Below are 23,450 nucleotides of genomic sequence, written 5' to 3'. Positions count from 1 at the left end.
CAGGATAAATCCTTCCTCACAAGACCCTTAAGTTAATCACATCTTTTGTCATAGATAACAGTCACAGATTCTAGGGATTTCATGTGCATACCTTTTAGAGGCCCATTTGTCAGCATACCAGAAGGCCCATTTTTTGTAGTTGGATTCGGAACCCCAGACAGTATTACCAGGCCCTTCCTCACTTCCTATCACACCTGCCCGGTCTGCAAAGTCACAGCAAGCCAGATGGAACTTGAAATAGAGAATGCAATGACATAGGCCTGGCTGTAGGAAAACCTAGCTAACCCCAGATTTGCCAATCTGATGGCCACTTGTGGGAGATCTGTTGCATAAAAGAAGGCCTGGCCCAGGCTGACCCTTGGCTGCTGCCCCTGACAACAGATCTGGTGAAACTTGTCTCTAAAAGAGGCCCTAGTGCTAAGGCTGACTGGGATGCCAACAGAGGCAGGAGGACTGTTTCAACCCCTTTCCCCAGAGAGTGTAAAAACTGGGCTTTATTTTTCACAGCCCCTGACCAGGCATCTCCATTCAGAGCAAGACATCAGAGAATCCGGCTGCAGCCAGGGCCAGCTAGGAAGACCAGGATTCCACAGGCCTGTGTTTGGCAGGGCCCTCAGGGCCGGCAGAGTGCTTAGCAAGGAGCCAGGAGGACATGGCACTTCAGCTGGGCAACGGCAGGACAGACGCTGTGCCTTATGGTGGGGGATACAGTGGGGGAGCAGCCAGTCAGAGCCAGCCCCTGGGGAAGCCAGAGCAGGAGCAGGGCAGCAGCTGTGCCTACTGCCTCCCCACCCTGGGGCTGAACAACGAGGCTTCCCTCCCCTCTGCTCAGCACTTCCTGGGAGAACCAGGCATGGGATCTGGGAAGGGAGAGGGACTCGGGGGGCGTGGGAGGATGGTGATGGGGGTGGCATGGGGGTAGGTAAACAACTAGGGGTAGGCAGGGGAAAGGGCTGTCCCTCCGCCAGTGCAGGTCATTGGGCACACAGCCTCTAAATCCTACCATGTCCTCAGAAGCAGCTGTGCTCCTCGTCCACCCCCATGTCCCCTCTCCGGCCTACCCCCAGGCTGCCTCATCCTCTGCTGGGCCTGCCTTGGGTGGGTGCTGCTGGGCCACTGCTTTGCTGAGTCTCCCTCTGTCTCTGGGCACCTATGGTGCAACCATCTCTCACGTGGTCTCTCACTGTCTCTGCTTTGTCATCCATGCCCAAGGCCCCTCACTCTCTACCTGTGTCTCGCAGATGTTTGTGTGAACCTTCATCCCAGAAGTCTGAGGTCTGCAACCCTCTGTAGGGTCTTTCCATGGTGGGCCCTGCATGAGCGGTGGGAGGGCCAGTGGAGAGGTATGCAGGGGTCTTCATGCCTTGCAGCTGGGTGATGCTTCCCTCAGCCCCAAGTCCCTTCTGTATGTTGGAAGGTGTGGGAGTGGGGATCTGCAGAGCAGCTATAGTATATTTTCAGGTCCAGGGTTCCGTCTGGTGCCCAACGCCATTGGCAAGGGCAGGTTGCAAAGATTCTGCTCAGGACCTATTGCCTTTGGCCTGTGCCTCACTTCTCTAAGGGGATCTTTTCTTCAGAAGCTCCTCCTCCTCCCAAAGCAGTAAGAGAACAACTTTCTGCCATCACTGATGAAAGCCATGCCTACTCTTGCATGTCTTGCTTTGTAAGGTGGTTGTTTCTGGAATTCTGCATGACAAATCCCTGGAGGTGCCACCAGGCTGGAGATATTGCTACTCCAAATATTCATGGTTCCATTAGTTAGAAAGACAAGGAAAATGGATACCGGCTGGGCAAGTGCAGTCTGCCTCAACTTCTATAGTGGAAAAAGAATAAAAATCCAAACAATTCCTTGCCAATTCAACAAAAGACAACAAAAGTGAAAATGAAAGAAAAAAAAAAACGACAGCTGGAAATTATGAAGCAATATGGCAGTAAGTCAAAGCATATTAGAAATGAAAATAACCATGAATTTGTAGTAGTGTCTATCAAAATACAGACTTTCTTGCTGGATCAAAAGAGAAACACATGTATTTTGTGCACAGAAGGAGATGGGAATTTGAAAATAAAGGAGTGGGTAAGGATACAGCATGGACGGACTCCTGCTTCTAGTAATGACATGCTAAGGAGCTGGAATGGTCCTTTTGCTAAAGGTAACTAGAAAAGCTAATCAATAAACATTTTAAGTTTCTGCTTGAAGAAATTGAAAACAAACAATACAGTAAAAAAAAAAATCACTAGGCCATGATCCAAAGAAAGGCACTCAGAAATGCAAATCTGGCCCTGTGGGTATTGTCCAATCACTTCATCAAAAAATGCTTTCTGCACCTTCCCGGTCCCACAGGTTTGTCTCACCACTTATCCTGCCCTCCACCTAGCGCCTGTCTTTTCCATGCCCCTCATCCTACTATCTTCACCTTGATATCCACTCCCAGCCTTAACTGGCCTCCTCCTCTTCCCTACATTCCCCCCAGAGCCCCACTGCAGCCTCCCCAGTACTCACCCTAAACACTTCAAATGTACTCTTTAGTGACCCCTGGGCCGAAACTCTGAGGGGGACCAGGGCCTGATGCTGACTCCTCAGGCCGTGGCCAGAGGACCTTCTACTGAGCATTGACCTGTGGCACCAGGTGGCTTTTCAGTGGTTAGGTTCAGGCAGAGATGGTGCCTGCTTCTGCAGTGGCTGTGCTGACTCATCTTCTGCCTGTGACAAGAGAGCAGTCAAAGACATTTGTACCATAGCTGGGGCCTCAGAGATATCCTTCTCTGTGTGTGTCCTGTTCTCCCAGGAGGCTGATAACTGGGTGCCCTGCAGACAGGACAGACACAGGGGATTCAGCCACAGTGAGGGAGTGTGCCCTGTCCCTCCAATTCTACTGGCCTCATCAAAGATAATCATTGATAAATTTTGGTTGTGTATGTCTTCCTAATTCCCTTGTTTTCATAGTACTATTATGATATGCTTATAAGTATTTGTCCATCAACTCAATTTGTTTCACTTGTACTCCATATCAGTACAGACAGAACAAAGTTCTTTTCTGTGGTTTCATTAAGTGCTTGGTTTGATGAATTTTCACAGTTCCATATTCCTTGGTAACCACCACCCAAAACAAGATATAGCACATTCCTCTTTGTTTCCATTTGCTGTTTGCAAGCAAAACCCCTACATCTAGGAATTCATCTGATTCATTTTCTATTGTGGTTCATTTTACCTGTTAGTTTTACCTGTTTTAGAATTTTATATAAATGGAAGAACCTATAGGTAGTCTAGTTTCTTTCATTTAGCACCAAGTTTCTGAGAGTCATCTATGTTATTCCATGTATGAATATATTCATTTTTGTTACTATTACTCCATTATACTAATATATCACGAAAGTTTTGTCTAGTCACCTGTTGGTGGACATTTGGGTTGTTTCCAGTTCTGACCTATTTGAATAAAGCTGCTATGAATATCCATGCACATGTCTTTGTAAATGTGTTTTCATTTTTAATTTGCAAATTTTAGGACTGAAACTACTGAGTTACAGGACGAGTGCATGTTGAACTTCATTAGGAAGTGCCAAACCATTTTCCAAAGTGGTTCTGCTGTTTCACACCTTTTTATCAGCAGTGTATAAGAGATCTACCCATTCTGAATCCCTGCCAGGATTTAGTACTGTCAGATTTCTTGTGTTAGCCATTCTCTTAGGGTGTCTAGGGGTATTTCATTTTGGTTCTCATTTTTATTTCCCTCATGACTATTGATACTGAGCATCTTTTCATGTGCTTCTTAGTCATTCCTAAATCTCCTTTTCTGAAGCACCTGTTTGAGAATTTTTCTACTAATTCATTCTTTCTCATCTTTATATGGCTCAATTGTTTCATTGAACTGAAATCCATGTGACTGAATTTTGTATTTGATGGAGGTTTAGGTTGTCTCAATTTTTGTTTTTATTAACTAGATTGAAATCACTAGCTATATACTTCTTTGTGCTAATTAGCCAGTATTTCCAGTGGCTTGCTTTTGTAGTCAAATTGTGGCCATGTCTGCAAAAAAGAATGGACAAGAGTTCCACATATTCACTGGAAAAGACTCAGCTGTTGGAAGCCATTCTGATGCCAGAGTCATAGGTGCCCTTATGACATCATCACACTCTCTCTTCCTTCAGACTTCCTGCCACAGTGGTGGCTAGAGAAGTACAGACCTGAGTATAATGGAGACCTCTAGCCTCTAATCATGGGCACTGAAGGGGATTGCAGACTTGAAGGGGTTGACCAACTACCTGCAAGTCATGGGCATTCAATTTTGTGTAAGAGACAACCAGTTCACCCAAAGATGCAGGCAGGGGGAGGTGAATTCCCACAGTTAATCAGGATTCAAGCCCTGTGTCTATGGTCTCTGCGAAAGCCACGAGGTTAAGGATGTGGTGAACTTGGCTGAAAACTGGGTATCCTGCAGACAGGACAGACACAGGGGATTCAGTCACAGTGAGGGAGTGTGCCCTGAGTTCTATAAAGAACTATCTACCCACACCTCTCCTCTTTAAAATCTGATTACAGAAGGATGGCCGTGTTCACCAAACCATAACGGAAGATGATGATGAAACCACACTGTCGAAACAAATGGAGCGGGAGAAAATGCCTCCTTCCCGCAAACCAAAGGTAAGTCAGAGCAGGCCCTCAAGGTTGGAAGAGACCCCACACCTGCAATATCTCTGACCCATGCCACCCAGTAGTGGTGGTTGTCTTCTCTGTGGCTCATAGAATTGGTTAATCATGGAATTTCTTGTCTGAACTAGGAAACATTTGTGAGTGAAAGGTGTTGCTATTAATCCTTACTCAAGAACAACCACCATAAACCAAGAATTCCAAAAGAAGGCATTGTAATCTTAGGAGATGACAGCTCCATGCATGTTTTTGACCTAAAGATGTTCCAGAAGGACAAGATGTGGAGGTGGAAGACAGTGATATGGATGATCCTGAACTTCTGTAGGCCTAGGCTAATGTATGTTTGTTCCGTAATATGCAGCAAAAAAGTTTTGAAAGTACAAAAAAATTCTAATAGAAAAAAGCTAATAGGATAAGTATATAAAGAATATATTTTTGTACAGCTATATAGTATGTTTATGTTCTAAGCTGTGTTATTATGGGTCAAAATTTTAAAAAATTAATATGTTTATAAAGTAAAAATGTTACATTAAACTAAGGTCAATTTATTATTGAATAAAGAAAATTTTAAAATAAATTCAGTCTAGCCCACATGTACAGTGTTAACATCATCTATAGCAGTACATGATAACGTCTTAGGCCTTCACATTCACTTACCACTCACTAACTCACTGACCTAGAACAATTTTGAGTCCCACAACCTCCATTTACGGTAAGTGCCCTATACAGGTCTACCATTTAAAATCTTTTATACCATATTTTTACTGCACCTTTTCTATGTTTAGATACACAAATACTTATCATTGTGTTATAATTGCCTATTGTATTCAGTATGGTAACAGTATGGTAATACAGGTTTGTAGCCTAGGGGATATAAGCTCTATCCTACAGCATAGGTGTAGGCTATAGGTTTGTGTAAGTACACTCTATGGTGTTCACACAATGAGGAAATCACCTAGTGATGGTTTAGAATGTATTCCCATCATTAAACGATGCATGATTATACTTACAGAAACAATGAAATCTTATTAAAAATAATTTGGAATTACAATGGTCATTTGTAGAATGTTCTAGATAAACAAGACTATTCATCTAAGAAGTGCATTTAAAATAAGGGCTCCAAAATTAGGCCCACTCAGGGATGTCTATTTTAATTATATGCAGAAGCTTCCAAAAAGATTTTTTTAATTGCCTTTTTAAAAAGACTCCTTACCAAGGGAAAAGGAATAGCTTAAGTAACTAGTTGATAAGAAAATTGGAATCTGCTAACCTTTTCAATTAGTTACCATCCCACCTCAAAGATGAAAAGAAAGCTAGAAAAAAATGTTTATAAGAGTTAAATCCTCAGGTCACCATGTATGCTTCTCTAACCACCAATATGCCCCGACAAGATTCTTGAGTTTATAGTTATCTGTGATGAGTCCAGGCATAGAAAATGCTTTGTCTGGGCTGGGCACAGTGGCTCACACCTGTAATCCCAACACTTTGGGAGGCTGAGGCGGGCAGTTAACTTGAACCCAGGAGTCTGAGACCAGTCTAGGCAACATGGTGAAACCCTGTCTCTATAAAAAAAAAAAAAATACAAAAATTAGTTGGGCATAGTGGCGTGTGCCTGTAGTCCTAGCTGCTTAGGAAGCTGAGGTGGGAGGATTGTTTGAGCCCTGGAGGCAGAGGTTACAGTGAGCTGAGATGGTACCACTGCACTCCAGCCTGGGTGACAGAGTGAGACCCTGTCTCAAAAGAAGAAAAAGAAGAAGGAGAAGAAGTGAGGAGGAGGAGGAGGAGGAGGCGGAAGGAGAAGGAGAAGGAGAAGAAGAAATGCTCTGTCTGCTCTATTACTAATGGGCTTTGCCCTGTATTTAGCAATCTAGTTAAGAAACAGAAGCTAAATTAAAAAGCTGGCTATCTAAATTAGTCTCCAATGCATTCTTTTCTGGCATTGAGTTGGTTATTTTTATTTCAATAAAAATTTTTTTAGAAACAGGGTCTTGCTCTGTCACCCAGGCTGGAGTGCAGTGGCATGATTGTGGCTCACTACAGCCTTGACCTCCTGGGCTCAAGTGATCCTCTCACATCAACCTCATGAGTCACTGGGACTATAGGTGTGTGCCACCATGCACAGCTAATTTTTTATTTTTTGTAGCAATGGTATCTCATTATGTTGCCCAGCCGGTCTTGAACCCCTGGATTCAAGCGATCCTCCTGCCTCAGCCTCCCAAAGTGCTGGGATTACAGGTGTGAGCCACCATACCTGGCCCAGCTAGTTATTTTGAAACAAGGAACTCAATAACTCACAACAAACAACCCAAATAATCCCATTAAAAGGTGGGCAAAGGACATGAATAGACTTTTGTTTTTGAGATGGAGTCTCACTCTGTCGCCCAGGCTGGAGTGCAGTGGCGTGATCTCTTTGATTATTTCTTAAATAATCAAAAACATAATAAAGACAACTCAGGAATTAGCTTGATAAAACATAAAGTCTTCATTTTTTTAGGTGAGTTATCAAAAAGGTAAAAAAAAAAAAAAAAAAAAAAAAAACTTCCTTTAGTGTAATTGTTTTTCTTTTCTTTTTCTTTCTTTCTTTTTTTTTTTTTTTTTTTGACAGTCTCGCTCTGTAGCCCAGGCTGGAGTGCAGTGGTGGTGCAATCTCTGCTCACTGCAAGCTCCGCCTCCCAGGTTCACGCCATTCTCCTGCCTCAGCCTCCCCAGTAGCTGGGACCACAGTCGCCCACCACCACGCCAGGCTAGTTTTTTTTTATTTTTAGTAGAGACAGGGTTTCACTGTGTTAGCCAGGATGGTCTAGACCTCCTGACCTCGTGATCCACCCATCTCGGCCTCCCAAAGTGCTGGGATTACAGGCGTGAGCCACTGCGCCTGGCCGACTTTTTTTTTAAAGATGATGTACAAATGGCCAATAGGCATATGAAAAAATGCTCAATATGACTAATCATCAGACAAATGCACATTAGAACAACAATGAGATGTCATCTTACATATGTCAGAATGACTATTATATTAAAAAATAATAACAACAAATGTTGATGAGGATGCAGGGAAAAGCGAACTCTTATACCCTGTTGGTGGGAATGTAAATTAGCACAATGTCTATGGAAAACAGTATGGAGATTTCTCAAAGAACTCAAAGTAGAACTACTGGTATCTACTCAAAATAAAAAGAAATCATTAATATCAAAAAGATACCTGTTCCTCTATCTCTGTTGTAGCACTATTCACAATAGCAAAGATAGGGAATCAACCTAAGTGTCCATCCACAGATTATTGGATTAAAAAACATGTTTATATATGCAATAGAATACTATTCAGCCTAAAAAAGAATGAAATCATGTCTTTTGTAGAAACATGGATGGAACTGGAGGTGAGTTAGTAAAACAAGTCAGAAACAGGAAGACAAATACTGCATGTTCTTGCTTATAAGTGAGAGCTAAACAAAAGGTACACATAGATGTAGAGTGTAGAATGATAGAGGGTGAGAGAGTGGGAGGAGGTGTATGATGAAAAATTACTTAATAGCTGGAAGCCATCATCCTCAGTAAACTAACACAGGAACAGAAAACCAAACACAGCATGTTCTCACTCACAAGTGGAAGTTGAACATAGAGAACATGTGGGACACAGAGAGAGGAACAACATACACCAGGACCTGTTGAGGATGGGGGGTGAGGGAAGTGAACTTAGAGAATGAGTCAATAGGTCCAGCAAACCAGCATGGCACACATATACCTATGTAACAAACCTGCACGTTCTGCACATGTATCCTGTTTCTTTTTTTTTTTTTTTTGAAGAAATAAAGAAAAAAATGTAAATAATGAAATTTTAAAAATAAAAGTAATACAAATTACTTAATAGGTATAATGTACATTATTCAGGTGATGGATAGCCTAAAAGCCCTGACATCACCACTATGCAATCTATGCATGTAGTAAAATTATACTTGTTCTCCATAAATTTATACAAATAAAAATTTTAAATGCAAAAATGAAACTCTTGTAAAAATTGATACCTATAAAGGAAAATTACTAAAAATTTTTGTAATGAGAGAAAGTTTTGGCATAAATCTACATAACGAGCTTCACCTTTGCTGACTGCCTTGTCTTAACTGAACTTTCTACCTATACCATTCCTTGTCTTGGCAAATAACAGTATTTAAGCTTGAGATCTAAGTTTTATGACTTTGGTATGTAAGTTTTCTTCCTTGTTTTACCTAAGCATCAGCCCTAGGAAAATGCAAGTTTAGGGTAGAAAAATTTTAGATGATTATTACAAATGGAATAAATAAAATGGACATTGTTAAAGTTAAAATGAAGGTTTAATATACCAGAGATTGTATGGGCCAGAGGGACTCTGCTGGTCCCCTAACATTACAGAACCCCAATTCAGTCTGCTGTACCTATTCCAGTTTGGAAAAATTTTAAAACCAGAAGTCAAAGATTACAATGAGAAATCTGATCTGACATGCTTAGGGCAATGACCAGATAGGTAAATCAAGATAAGAATTGACAATAGGGCAAAGATTCTTTGATTCAACCCCATGCTGGGATAGGTGTAGGATATAATAAATTCTTCTTCAAAGATTTTAGCTTGTAAATTGTTAAGTACAATGAGTTCTGAGATCCTCTCGAAAGAACCAATGTATCAGTACATTCAGCTCCCCTGTTCTTTGTTCTTCATTTTAAAGTTTAACTTCCTTGTTCTCTTCGTCTCCTTGCCCCTAGTTTCAGTAAACAGTCCCCTCCTAGCCTCTATCACCTGCTCTGTCCTGAGTCACCCCTGGTCACCTGCTCTGTCCTGAGTCACCCCTGGTCACCGCTCTGACCTGAGTCATCCTGAGTCACCTGTTATGTAACTGTCCTCCCCATCAAACTACTCACCTCGCCACTCCAACTCATACCCCCCTCTCTTTAAAATAGTCTATCGGAATTAGCTTAAGACTGTGCAGTCCAACCCTAGCCAATAGGGGAACAACACAGCAGTAGGGGCTACCTGCATCAGGAATAAGAACCCCTTCCCCTCCCTTGTTCAGCTGTGCTGTCACCATTGCTCCATCTGTGAGATGCACCCTTCTATAGAAGTAAATTGCCTTGCTGAGAAAATGTATGCTCGAGTGCTATTTCTTTTGTGGCACTGAAAGTTTATTTATAACATGGGTAAAATGTTCATATGGTAAAGAAGAGAGATATCTTCAGAGTAAATGATTTTTGTTAAAGACAAGTGAGCCCTTGAAAGAATAGATGATGATTTGTGACAAAGTTTATCTGGGTGTAGTGTTGACATCTAGTCTCCACTCCTGTTATAGGAGTTAGTCTTCCCAGGTTGATGAAACTCCCAGGGAGAAGATTAAAAATAATTGAGTTCCTTTTGGAGGATCTGTCTTTAGGTAGATAAGGGGAATTCAGAGAAAGTCTCCTTTTGAATTCTGCTGTTTTTCAAGTGCCTTCAGCTTGAAGTAATCAGTACACCAAAGCAGCATATTTTGGAGTGGCATTTCATGAACTCCTTCAATGGCTAGCTTTGTTTAATGAGCAATTTGAACAATTGCTAGGAGTGAATTAGGTAAATGTAAGCAGGATAAAAATTTACACTTTCAAAAATATCTTTAGTAACTTGAAATCTAAAAGTTACATTAAATTAAGTAATAAATATTTATTAAATGGCTAAGTTATTTCTAAGAAAGTTAAAATATGAAAACATTAATTACTGAACATAAATTTAAAGTTTATATACTTTGGCATCCAGTTTTTGTGTGGTATAGAGAAGGTAAATATATTTGGGTCTGTTAATAAACATGAAAAATTATATTACAAGTAAACATGTCTCTAGAAATTACGAAAATGCTGCTCATCTACAGAATGCTGATATAAAACAGCTCACAAGGCTTATTAGTTTTCATCAAAAATTAAGAATACTAGGGATTAAAACTCTAATATGTGCTAACTGAAACTAGAGAATAAGAGAAACAACTCTGTATGTGAGGAAAAATAAGATGTTTTGTAAAGGAAGTTATAAGGTAAGAGGTAAGAAAAAAAGACAGTAATTTTTGTCCTAAAGTGAGTAGTCACTCACTTTTCCACAATGGAAAGAGGAAGAGTATAGGACAAACTAAATGGATATAACAAATTTGTAGAAGGTTTGTGAAAAGGAAATTTTGAAAGACAAATATGTGTGGTCAAGCTGGCTGATACGGTTTGGCTCTGTGTCTCCACCCAAATCCCACCTTGAATTGGAATTCCCAATGTTAGGGGAGGAACTTGGTGGGAAGTGATTGGATCATGGGGGCGAACTTCCCCCATGCTGTTTTTGTGCTAGTAAGAGAGTTCTCACAAGATCTAATGGTTTAAAAGTATGTGGCACTTCCCCTCTTGCTCTCTCTCTCTCTCTCCTGCTGTCTTGTGAAGAAGGTGCTTGCTTCCCCTTCGCCTTCTGCCAAGATTGTCAGTTTCCTGAGGCCTCTCAGTTATGCTTCCTGTTATGCCTGTGGAACTGTGAGTCAATTAAACCTCTTTTTAAAAAAAATAAATTAGCCAGTCTCAGGTAATTCTTTATAGCAGTGTGAGACCAGGCTAATACAGAATATTGGTACCAAGAGTGGGGTACTGCTATAAAGATACCTGAAAATGTGGAAGCAGCTTTGGAACTGAGTAATAAGCAGAGGTTGGAACAGTTTGGGAGGGCGCAGAAGAAGACAAGAAGATGTGAGAAAGTTTGGAACTTCCTAGAGACTTGTTGAATGGTTGGGACCAAAATGCTGGTAGTGATATGAACAGTGAAGTCCAGGCTGAGGTGGTCTCAGATGGAGATGAAGAACTTATTGGGAACTGGAGTAAAGTTCATTTTTGCTATCCTTTAGCAAAGAGACTGGCAGCATTTTCCCCCTGCCCTAGATATCTGAAGAACTATGAACTTGAGAGAGATGATTTAGGGAGTCTGGCATAAGAAATTTCTAAGCAGCAAAGCATTCAAGAGGTGACCTGGCTGTTTCTAAATGTGTATGCTCATATGCATAAAGAGATGGTCTGAAATTGCAACTTACATTTAAATGGGAAGCAGAGCATAAAAGTTGGAAAGTTTGTAGCCTGACCGTGTGGTAGAAAAGAAAAACCCATTTTTCTGGTGAGGAATTCAAGGTTGCAGAATTCACATAAGAGGAGCTGAATATGATAGCCAAGACAATGGGGAAAATGCCTCAAGGGTATTTCACAAACACTCATGGCAGCCCTTCCCATCACAGACCTGGAGACCTAGAGGGGAAAAATGGTTTCTTGGGCAAGGCCCAGGGCCCAGCTAGTCTGTGCAGCCTCAGGACATGGTACCCTGCATCCCAGTCACTCCAGCTCCAGCCATCATTAAAAGGGACCAAGATACAGCTCAGGCCATGGCTTCAGATAGGGCATACCCAAAGCCTTGATGGCTTCCACGTGGTGTTAGGGCTGCGAGTGTGCAGAAGGCAAGAGTTGAGATTTTGGAGCCTCTACCTAGATTTCAGAGGGTGCGTGGAAATGCCTGGATGTCCTGGCAGAAGTCTGCTGCAGGGGTGGAGCTCTAATGGAGAACTTCTACTAGGGCAGTGCAGGGTGGAATTGTGGGGTCAGAGCCCCCAAACAGAGTCCCCACTGGAGCACTGCCTAGTGGAGCTGTGAGAAGAGGGCCACCATCCTCCAGACCCCAAAATGATAGATCCACTGACAGCTTGCACTGTTCACCTGGAAAAGGCACAGGCACTCAATGTCAGGCCATGAAAGCAGCCAAGGGGGCTGTACCCTGCAGAGCCACAGGGACAGAGCTGCCAAAGGCCTTGGGAGTCCACCCCTTGCATCAGCATGCCCTGTATAGAGACATAGAGTCAAAAATGATTATTTTGGAGCTTTAAGATTTAATGACGGCCCTGTTGGATTTCAGATTTTATAGGACCTGTAACCCCTTTGTTTTTGCCAATTTCTCCCATCTGGAACAGGAGCATTTACCCAATGCCTCTGCCTTCATTGTTATCTTGGAAGTAACAAACTGGTTTTTGATTTTACAGGTTTTTGGGCAGAACAGACTTACCTTGTCTCAGATGAAACTTTGGACTGTGGATTATTGAGTTAATGCTGGAATGAGTTAAGACTTTGAGGGAATGTTGGGAAGCCATGATTATGTTTTGAAATATGAGAAGGACTTGAGATTTGGGAGGGCCTAGGGGAAGAATAATATGGTTTGGCTCCATGCCCCCACGTAAATCTCATGTTGGATTGTAATCCCCATGTGTTGGTGGAGGGACTTGGTGGGAGGTGACTGAATCATGGAGGCAGGCTTCCCCCATGCTGTTCTCATGAGAGTGAATGAGTTATTATGCAATCTGGTTGTTTAAAAGGGTGTCGTGTTTCCCTCTTTGCTCTCTGTCTGGCTGTCATGTGAAGAGGTGCTTGCTTACACTTCACCCTTCCGCAATGATTGTAAGTTTCTTGAGGCCTCCCCAGCCATGCCTTCTGTAGAGCCTGTGGAACTGTGAGTCAATTAAACCTCTTTTCTTCATAAATTACCCAGTCACAGGTAGTTCTCTACAGTAGTATGAGAATACACTAATACACTCTTCAACTAAGGACAGAAACTGCTTTGCTCATGAAGACCTGTAAGCTGAAGCTGGACAACTTGGACAACCCTCATGCCTGATGTGTGGGCCACTCAGACAGGTCATTGAAATACCCAGTGTTATGCCCAGAGACATTCAAACTGCAAAGCAGAATGAGAAGTTGATGACTTCATGCTGTGGGCAGCTTTTCCCAAGAAGTCAGAACAAGACTGCCCATCACGAGACTCATCCCTTTAATGTTTTCCTTGCTTATGCTTACCTCTTTCACATGACAGAATGTTGCCGTCATTAGAATTTCACAATCAGTAGCTTCTGCAGATAATTTGGCTGAGTTTAGATCTGTTATGCTAAACCCAAATCTTTATATGACCTAAGAGATCCTTTAATCCACACAGTGGCTAACTCTAGAGGCATTCCTACCACAACTCTGTTCAGACTGTACTGGTGGTCCTTTTTATAGAGTCGTACTTCTAGAATCACTTGTTCTCACTCCCTGTTTTAATTTTGCACGGTCATGGGATTCTAGATTATGGAATGGCTACCTACTGGCTGATCAAGGAGGTAACTGTGCAGTTGCTAACACTTCTTGTTGCACATTAACTGTTAGACTCAGTTGCAAAACAACATTAAAGAGAAGGCTTCCTTGTTAAAAGTAGTAGGTTTCTGGTCTGGCTTGTTCTTTATCTAGTAAATTTTAGTTGGTTTGGCTCCTGGGAAGCCTGGATGAGGAGCATACTCCAAACACTTGGTATTATCCTCCTGATAGTCATGATAGTACTGTCCCTGGTGTGTTATACTCTCTCAAAAGGTCTTAAATGTTCACAGGCAGCCATCTGCCAAATGCTAAATGGTCTCTCTCTATCTGGAATGATGAAAACTCAAGGAAACCATGAAAACAAGGACATGCTAACCTATGAATGACATGTTCAGACCAAAAACACAAAGAGATGGCTCCTGAGAGTAGCACTGATGCCCTAAGTTTTAGTCAGACTCTCAGGTATACGAGAGACTGAACAAAAGGGGAAATTGCTACACAACGTTTATGGGAGGCCATTGCTTTGGACTAGCCTCCTGCACTAGGTCCCAGCACATTAGCCCAAACCAGAACGGAGTCACTCATACTAGGTGCTATGAAGTCAGACTGAAATCTGAAATGGGCCAGTTTTCAAAAAAACCCAGATTTACAGCAATCAATCAGAAGGAACCCAGTTCACCTGACTGATCATGATAAAGAAGTTCCCTCTGTTTTAACCCTATAAGGAAAGTAACTTTCAAACAGCAATTTCCATTTTGTTTCCCGTTTCTGCTGTTTTCAGCCCTTTTCTGCCTATAAAGCCAACACCTCTGTTCAGCTCATCTTAACACTCTTCTGTTTTATAGAATGATGTAGTACCCAATTCTGAAATCACAAAAGAAAGCCAATTAGAACTCTAAATACAATTTGTTCTAAATTTGTCTTTTAACACAGCCATGCCTGAGCTATTATGAGCTCTACTATAGGAAATATTTGGTCAGTGAGTCAAGAAACCCCCGTTTTCACTCAATTCAGTTTGCCAAGACAGATAGCAAAAGAGTAGGGCACCTCAACAGATTATTAAACAAAGGAGGGTTTAATTTTATGTGAGCAACTTTTGAGGAAGTGGTTTTCAAACACTGGTTTTTGAATCGGAATCTCAACAGAGAGTGTACCTAGGGAGATCTTGACAGTAAACATGGAATTATCTCTCAACTAATACAAACAGAAGACCATAGCATGCCTCTGATACTGAGGAGAGTAGTGAAAGGGAAGCTGCTGTGGTTTAATGGATAACTCAGCTCACACCTAGAATCAGAATGGCTAGAGGGTGAATGGAACATGAGTTCGTCACCCACGAGGCTTATTTGGGATTTTACGCTTTGCCTAATTCAACAAGTCAGTAGCAGGGAGCCAGGCACACTCATCAGCCACTCATGAAACAACTCGATCAGGAATAGATGAACTGGTCAAGGCCTTCCCTTCTCTTGCCCTGTATTCTGCTTATACAAAGCAAGTGTGTGGTAGCCTTCGCTTCCAGGAAAACCTCTCATCTCTGTCTCCTAAAGAAAGTGGACAATCTCCCCATGGAGAGAGCCTATTGTGGGTATGGGAACTAAGAGAGAAACAGTAAGAGCAGTACGTCCCAACTTTCAGCACACACCACAGTCCTGTGGAAGGCTTGGTAAAGCAGATTACTGGGCCCCACCTAGCACTTCTCATTCAGTGTTATCGAGGTCCCAGAATGTATGTTTCTAACAATTTTCCAGGTGATGCTATGGCTGCTGTTCTGGGGCCCCGTCCTTTGAGAACCACTGGGGTAGAGCATAGCGATATCTGGAGGAAGGTAACTGTGAATGTTAGCATAATCAAAAGAACAGTGGTTTCAATAAATGAGAAGATTGTGTCTCCTTCCCATGTATGTCTGGCAGAGGTGGTCCAGGCTTGGTATGGCACTCCGTAGGGTGAGAAGTCTTGGCCCCGTCTAACGTATTACTCTGCTATGTATTGCCTCCATTCCCGAGGTCGTCAATAATCCAAAAATGAGTGCTACAAATTCAATAATTACATTGACAATGTAGCAGCAGGAAAAAAAGGAGGGGAAATGCATGCTCCTTCTCTTTAAGGGTGTATTCTTGACATTTCTGGTTCCAGTTTGCCCACAGCTTAGAAGGACATAAAAGGAGACCTGAACAAATGGAGAGATATGCTATATTCTTTCAAAAAATGTGTTAATAGTGTAAGGCTGTCAATTATCTCCAAAGTGATCTATTAAAATCATATTCCACTCACAAAATTAAAGCTGATTCTAATTGAAATCTTCTTGTGATTTATGGGAACTTGACACATTAGTGCAAAAAATAATACCATAGAGCAAATGTCCACAATTAGTTAAGTCAATTTGGGAAAAAAGAGAAAAGGAGTTGAAACATGCTTACCGACATTAAAATGTGTTACAAAGCAATTAGTCTGAAATTGAGGCATTAGGTAGTAAGAACTAAGGTGGTATATAAACATTTGCTTAAGTCTGGGCACCGTGGCTCATGCCTGTATTCCCAGCACTTTGGGAGGTCAAGGTGGATGGATCATTTGAGGTCAGGAGTTCAAGACCATCCTGGCCAACACGATGAAACCCCATCTCTACTAAATATTAAAAAAAAAAAAAAAAAAAGCCAGCAGTAGAGGTGCATGCCTATAAAATCCCAGCTACTCAGAAGGCTGAGGCAGGAGACTCGATTGAGCCTGGTAGGAGGACATTGCAGTGAGCCAAGATCTCACCACCACACTCCAGTCTGGGTGACAGAGTGAGACCCCATCTCAAAAAAAAAAAAGAAAGAAAAGAAAATGTGATTAAGAATTTGTTGGGTGGATGGGCGTGGTGGCTCATGCCTGTAATCCCAGCACTCTGGGAGGCTGAGGCAGGCAGATCACCTAAGGCTGGGAGTTTGAGACCAGCCTGACCAACGTGGAGAAACCCCGTCTCTAATAAAAATACAAAATTAGCCAAGCCTGGTGGCGTATGACAGTAATCCCAGCTACTCAGGAGGCTGAGGCAGGAGAATTGCTTAAATCCAGGAGGCAGAGGTTGCAGTGAGCCGAGATCATGCCATTGCACTCCAGCCTGGGCAACAAGAGTGACACTCCATCTCAAAAAAAGAAAGAAAGAAAGAAAGAATGTCTTGGCTTTGCCTCATTCTCCTCTTCATGCATACAGCCAGGCAACAGTTTCTTCCCCATTCTGGCAGAACACAAGTTTATTTCCTGGACAAGTTGGACCAGACAGCATCTGGAGTCAGCAGAATTCAGGCATGCCATGGCTAATGGCAGGGGTGAAGCACCATATTAAAAATAGAGGGAGCATGGGAGAGTGTGCAGGCTGCATAGAAAGGCCTCCAGCCCTCTGTACCAACTCAGCTTCCTGCAGGGAGGTTTGTTCTCCTACTCTCTGACCTGAGGTTCTGGGAATCTTCTCTGGGAATCTGGCTCTGGGGATTCAGTCAATGATTACTGCACTAATGCAGCCTAACCAACTGTAAGACTCAGCGTCAAAAAACAGTAAGCAAGCAGCCAGGGTTGCTTGGCTGGGGAAGCTCAGCGCCATGTTTCCCACCCTGCACCTACCAGGAGGCTCCCTGGGTATGTTCTACTCTTGGTAATAGCAGAATGCAAGAGGCAAATGTAAACGAGCAAACCTCTGAAAGCCAAGCCCAGAACTTGCATATCGTCCTCCCACAGTATTCTACTGGCTAGAGCAAGTCATATAGCCAAACCCAAGGCACAGGAAGGTATATCCCATCCCCTTACAGGGAGAAATCACAAAATTCTGTAGCAAAAGATTAAAATGTAGGGCCACCAGCGCAACCTACCACAAGCTGCAAAGAAATAAACTAATGAATACAGATCTTTGGGGCCCCTCACCGACACCAAACCCAACACTCTGCCTTAGCAACGTATACTGAATAGCACCAGATAAGAAGCCCCACCCGTGGACACTGAGCTTCCCACTGAATTATCAGTGTCCCAATCTGATACATGGAGAGCCAACCAAGGACCACTAACATTGGTAAAAGATTTCTCAAATGAAAGATTGAGACCAAATCTAAAACAGAAGAAAGGTGCTTAAAATAAATGTTATTGGGGACAGAAGGGAAAATGTTTTAAACCCCTAACGATTGTAACTCATATTGTTAGTCCCATATGGATGATAACAGATCAGTGATGGAAGAGCAGTGTGCCCTAAAAGAAAACACTATTCAGAGGGTGGTAAAGACCATTTCAGAAACAGAAACTCTTCCAGAAAGTAGAACAAAAAGACAAAGAGAAGGAAGATAGAATAGAATCTATTAGGAAATTAGAAGATCATGCTGTGATCTAATTAATAGGATTTCGAAAAGTAGAAAACGAAGAAAATTAAGGGATTGAAATTATCAAAAAACTAATGCAAAAAATTTCCCAGAGGTAAATGGTGTGAAATTTTAGACTAAAAGACTAAGCCAGTGCCCAATACATTGAATGGTTAGACATAACATTCAATGGTTAGAAAAACCAAAACCCCTCTCTAGGTATATCATCTTTTATTTTCAGAACAAAATGGATTAAAAACTTAAATCTAAGACCTCAAACTATGAAACTACTGCAAGAAAACATTTATAACACGAGCACTACCTCCAAATCTTGGATATTTATATGCATGTGTTATAAATGACAGGGAACATGTTATCTTCAGTTCCATTTGTTTCCCTTATACTCTTCCATTACAGTACAGACAGAACAAAGTTATTCTTTGTGGTTTCATTAAGTGGTCAGCTTAATGAGTTTTTGCAATCCTATATTCCCCAGAAACCACCACCCAAAACAAGAGACAGCACATTCCTCCTCCTTTGTACTGTTTGCAAGCAACATGCCTTCTGTCCCTACACTAAATGTAAATTCCATTCTTATTTATCTTACCTGTATATTAACTTTGTCTGTTTTATAATTCTATATAAATGGAATCATCTTGTAGGTACTCCTTTATGTCTAGTTTCTTTCTTTCTTTTTGAGATGGAGTTCTGCTCTGTTGCCCAGGCTGGAGTGCAATGGCACAATCTCGGCTCACTGCAACCTCTGCCTCCTGGGTTCAAGAGATTCTCCTGCCTCAGCCTCCTGAGTAGCTGGGATTACAGGCACCTGCCACCACACCCGGCTGATTTTTTGTATTTTTAGTAGAGACGGGGTTTCACCATGTTGGTCAGGCTGGTCTTGAACTCCTGACCTCAGGTGAATCCACCTGCCTCGGCCTCCCAAAGTGCTGGGATTACAGGCGTGGGCCACTGCGCCTGGACATCTGGCTTCTTTCATTTAGCTTAATGTTTCTGAGATGCACACATAGTATACTCTTTATGAATGTAATTATTTTTATTACTGTGTATTATTATATTACATGAATATATCACTAATTTTTTGTCTAGTCTCCTGTTAGTGGACATTCAGGCTGTTTCCAGTTCTGACTTATTTCAGTAAAGCTGCTATTAACATTTGTGCATATATATTTTGTAGATACGTGTTTTCATTTTTTATCTGCAAACTTTTAGGGGTGAACTGCTGAGCTATAAGGGAGATGCATGTTGAACTTCATTAGGAAGTGACAAACCATTTTCAAAAGTGGTTCTACTGTTTTACACCTTTCCAGCAGCAGTCTATAAGAGATCCAGCCATTCTGTGTCCCTGCCAATATTTAGTGCTGTCCTTATTTTTCAGCCATTCTCTAGGATGCCTAAGGGTATGCCATTTGGGTTCCCGTTTTTATTTTCCCCATGACTAATGATGTTGAGCATCTTTTTGTGTGCTTCTTAGCCATACATAAACTTTGTTTTCTGAAGCACCTGATTAAGAATTTTGCTGCAAACTTATTCTTTGTCATCCTTCTTTGGCTCTATTGTTTGACTGATTTGAAATCCATGTGATTGACTTTTCTATTGATGGAGATTTAAAGTTACCTCAATTTTATGTTTTTATCAACCAGACTGTATAACCAGAGTCATAGGTGTCCTTATATCATTATCATTCTCCCCTCCTCCACTCTTCCTGTCACATATATGGCTAGAGGAGTACACACAAGCATGATGGAGTCATCTAACCCCCAACTATGGGCAATTTAGGGGATTGCGGACCTGAAGAGGTTGAACCAACTACCTCCAAATCATGGGCATTCGCTGTGGTGTAAGAGACCACCAGTTCACCCAAAGTTGCAGGCAGGGGAAGGTGAATTCCCACAGTTAATCAAGGTGCAAGCCCTGTGTCTAGGGTCTCTGGGTAAGCTAGGAGATTGAAGATTTGGTGGACTTGGCACTGAGTTCCACAAAGAACGACCTACCCACACCTCTCCTCTTTACTTGATTGCAGAAGCCTGGACAATTTAAAAACAATGCAATGAATGATGATGAAAAAAACATATTGATGAAACAGAAACTGAAGGAGGAAAGGAGTAAGATACGAGAACCTCTTCTTCCACGCCAAACAAAGGTAGGTCACAGCAGGCCCTTAATTTTGGGACAGACCCCTGACAGGCAACTTCTCTGACCCTCGTTGCCCAGTAGTGATGGTTATCTTCTCTATGGCTCATAGCTTGGGATGACCATGAAATTTACAGCCCAAACCAAGATACATTTGTGGAAGGTGGTGCTATTATTTCTCAGGAATAAGCATCATAAACTAAAAATATCCCAAGCAACCAGGACAAATAATTGCCATACACACAGCAGGGATGATCAGCAAGTGATTCATCCTGAGATATCTTCTTCTCCCATTTCCTTGTCAGCCTGAAAAAGGTGGGTGACTGAGACATGGAGACTTGGGTGCAGGGCAGATAAACCCTGAAATGTGGGGACAAGATCATGCAAAGTTCAAGAGTAGAGTGATGAGCACTGTTTGGATAATGCATGGCCAAATGGAAATCAATCTAAGTCTAAAATTTGTGTGTGTGTGCATGTCTGTGTGCACATGTGTGTATGTGTGTGTAGGGTAACTGAAGTTTAAGGTATGAAAGTCAAAAGAGGTCAAAGTGAGAAATAAATGAGAAAGATCCCAAACTGTGTGGAATGGGGAAAGTTTTAATACTATGACATGACAGAGGGAGAAAGCAGGTGGTGGATTTGAGCTGGAGCTGGGGAGGAGAGGGCAGGGCCAGCAAAGGACACCAGCTGGTGGGAGGATCTGAAGGGAAGGGTCATGGATGTCAGGGGTGGTTCAGCCCAGGTGGATCATGGTAACACTTTAACCTCTTAAACACAGTGTCCTTGCTCTAGACTGGCTGACAAGGTCAATGGAAATTCAAGTGAGGTAGCCAGGGCAGTCTACTTCCATTTTGCAGTTGGGGACATTGAGACTCAGAGGTCAAGGTGAGGTGACCATGTCCATTAACCTGTGGGTGGCAGAGAGTGGAAACCTATCAGGTCTCCTAGGTCCAGCTCTTGTCCCATTCATGAACTTTAGAGGAAAGGGCCTTTCCTCATAGAGGATCAAGGCCCCTTCCTCTCACACCCTGGGACTGACTGACTGGGACTGACTGATGTGTGATAATGTTTCCTGAGTGTCCTTCCTTTTCCTTGCACCCCTCCCCAATAAAGAAGCCACCTGGTGACATTGAACTGGCCTCCACGAAAATCCAGGCCTGGTGGCGGGGCACGCTGGTGCGACGCACACTACTGCACGCGGCCCTCAGAGCCCTGATCATTCAGTGCTGGTGGAGGCAGGTGCTGGCAAGGCTGCAGGCGAAGAGGCGGCGGGCGGCACTGGAGCTCTGCACACGGCAGCTATGGGCAGCAGTCAGGCTGCAGTCCTGGGTCCGCATGTGGCGTGTCCGCCGTCGTTACTGTCGTTTGCTCAATGCTGTCCGCATCATCCAGGTCTACTGGCGCTGGAGAAGTTGCCATACCCATGGCTTTTTCCATGGCAGCTATGAGCTCACAACAAGCCAGCTGAGTCTTGAGCTTGACATCTTCCTGGGATCACAGATTTGCCGAATTACAGACTGCATCCCCTTCCCAATAAAGAACTGACCAGGTCTGCTCCAACTATGTGTCCGTAGTTCTCTATTAAACAAACTCTGAGAGATCTTTGTCTCAGCAAAGGGTCAGGGAAATGAGGACAGGTACCTGGTATCTCACAGGTCAGCTCTGAGTAGTCAGCCGGCTTGTCTGGGGTCCTGTGGGGAGAAGGATGTGACAGCCCCATGCTGGAGGAGCAGGGCTTGTGATAGATTGGCAATGTCGGCCATAGGTGAGGGGGTTGGGGTTGCAGAGCCACCAAGAAGGTCAGCTCCAGGGGGACTGGTTCCTGCTGTGGTGTGCGTAATGGCGCCCCCTGTGGCCATGCAATATGGAGGCCTGTGCCATTCTTGGCTCTTAATCCTCCAGCCTCTTCCCTTACCACTTTGAGCAAGTTCAAAAGCCCTCCCTGGGTCTGCATAACCCTGCATAGTCTGGCCCTGGCCATCTCATCCTCTTTATGTTCTCCCTGGCTGCTCTGCTATTTAGCAACTATCCCAAGCATGTTCCCATCTGAGAACTTCGCCCTGCTGCCTGCTCTCCTAGGCTCATCGGCTTCTGTATGGAGCTCCCACTCTATGCAGGTTTGTCTCCGTGCAAAGGCACCCTCTCCAGCTCCTCAGTCTGCCTTCCTGTTTTCAAAGTCCTCATCACTACTTGAGCTTGTCTTACCCTATTGTCTATTTTCTTTTTCTTTCTAGAGGGTTGCCTCCAGGAAAGCAGGATTCTGGGGTCAGTGCTGTGTTCCCAGGACCTAGAATGGGACTTGGAACATTGTGGTTCCCTCTCTATGTATCTACACATATGTACAGGTTCAGTAGCCTTATCTGAAATGCTTAGGAGCAGAATAGCTTCAGAGTTCAGATTCTGGGGGATGTTGGAATATTTACTTTTTACTTACATATTCAGCATCCGTCATCTGAAAATCAAAATCCAAAATTCTCCAACAGCATTGTCTTTGAGCTTCATTTCAGCACACAAAAAACTTCCGATTTAGGAGCATTTTGAGTTTTGAATTTTTAGATTGGGGTACTCAATCTGTATATATTTAGATATCCAAACTACCCGATCCAGAGCCGACCTCCTGCATCTGGCTCTTACACCACGGGAGGCAACATTCCTCTCCCTTAGTTATTCCTGGGCAGGTACCAGAACACTAGGGACCACCTCTGCAGCTTAGAACTCACCACATTATGCCAACCAGCCAACCCTAACGCTTTACCCTGCCCTACCTTGCCTTTCCCTCAGAAACTCAATTAAGACCACGAGCTCAGATCTCCCCTTGCTTCTTCCTCTGCCACCTCACCAAAGCCTGGAGCTTCCCTTGTCACCCTACATGGCATGCCGCCCACTGTAAGAACCAGGTCCTGTGAGTGTAATAAACTTAGTTTTCTTGAGTTTCTTTTTGTCTCCGCTTGTGGCCACACCTGACTCATTAAAAAAAAACAGGAAGCAGAGCCGGGCACAGCAGCTCACGCCTGTAATCCCTGCACTTTGGCAGGCCGAGATGGGCAGATCACAAGGTCAGGAGTTCAAGACCAGCCTGACCAACATGGTGAAATCCCGTCTCTACCAAAAATACAAAAATTAGCCAGGCGTGGTGGCACGTGCCTGTAATGCCAGCTACTTAGGAACCTGAGCAGGAGAATCGCTTGAACATGGGAGGCGGAGGCTGC

General features: G+C 43.0%; 1 protein-coding gene across 1 annotated transcript; it reads left to right on the top strand.

Moving 5' to 3' along the window:
• Positions 1-4,126: 4,126 nt before the first annotated feature.
• Positions 4,127-21,801, top strand: LOC101023453 (IQ domain-containing protein F5-like). The gene is made up of 4 exons (XM_009200648.2): positions 4,127-4,287; positions 4,538-4,639; positions 20,132-20,251; positions 21,355-21,801. Exons 1-4 carry the CDS (start codon positions 4,270-4,272, stop codon positions 21,784-21,786), a joined length of 672 nt encoding a protein of 223 aa, XP_009198912.1. The 5' UTR covers positions 4,127-4,269; the 3' UTR covers positions 21,787-21,801.
• The last annotated feature ends 1,649 nt before the right edge of the window (positions 21,802-23,450 follow it).

This window comes from Papio anubis, chromosome 2 (assembly GCF_008728515.1).
Source record: "Papio anubis isolate 15944 chromosome 2, Panubis1.0, whole genome shotgun sequence".
Lineage (NCBI taxonomy): Eukaryota > Metazoa > Chordata > Mammalia > Primates > Cercopithecidae > Papio > Papio anubis.
Note: the sequence above shows the minus strand (reverse complement) of the source record. Positions and strands in the feature narration are given on the sequence as shown.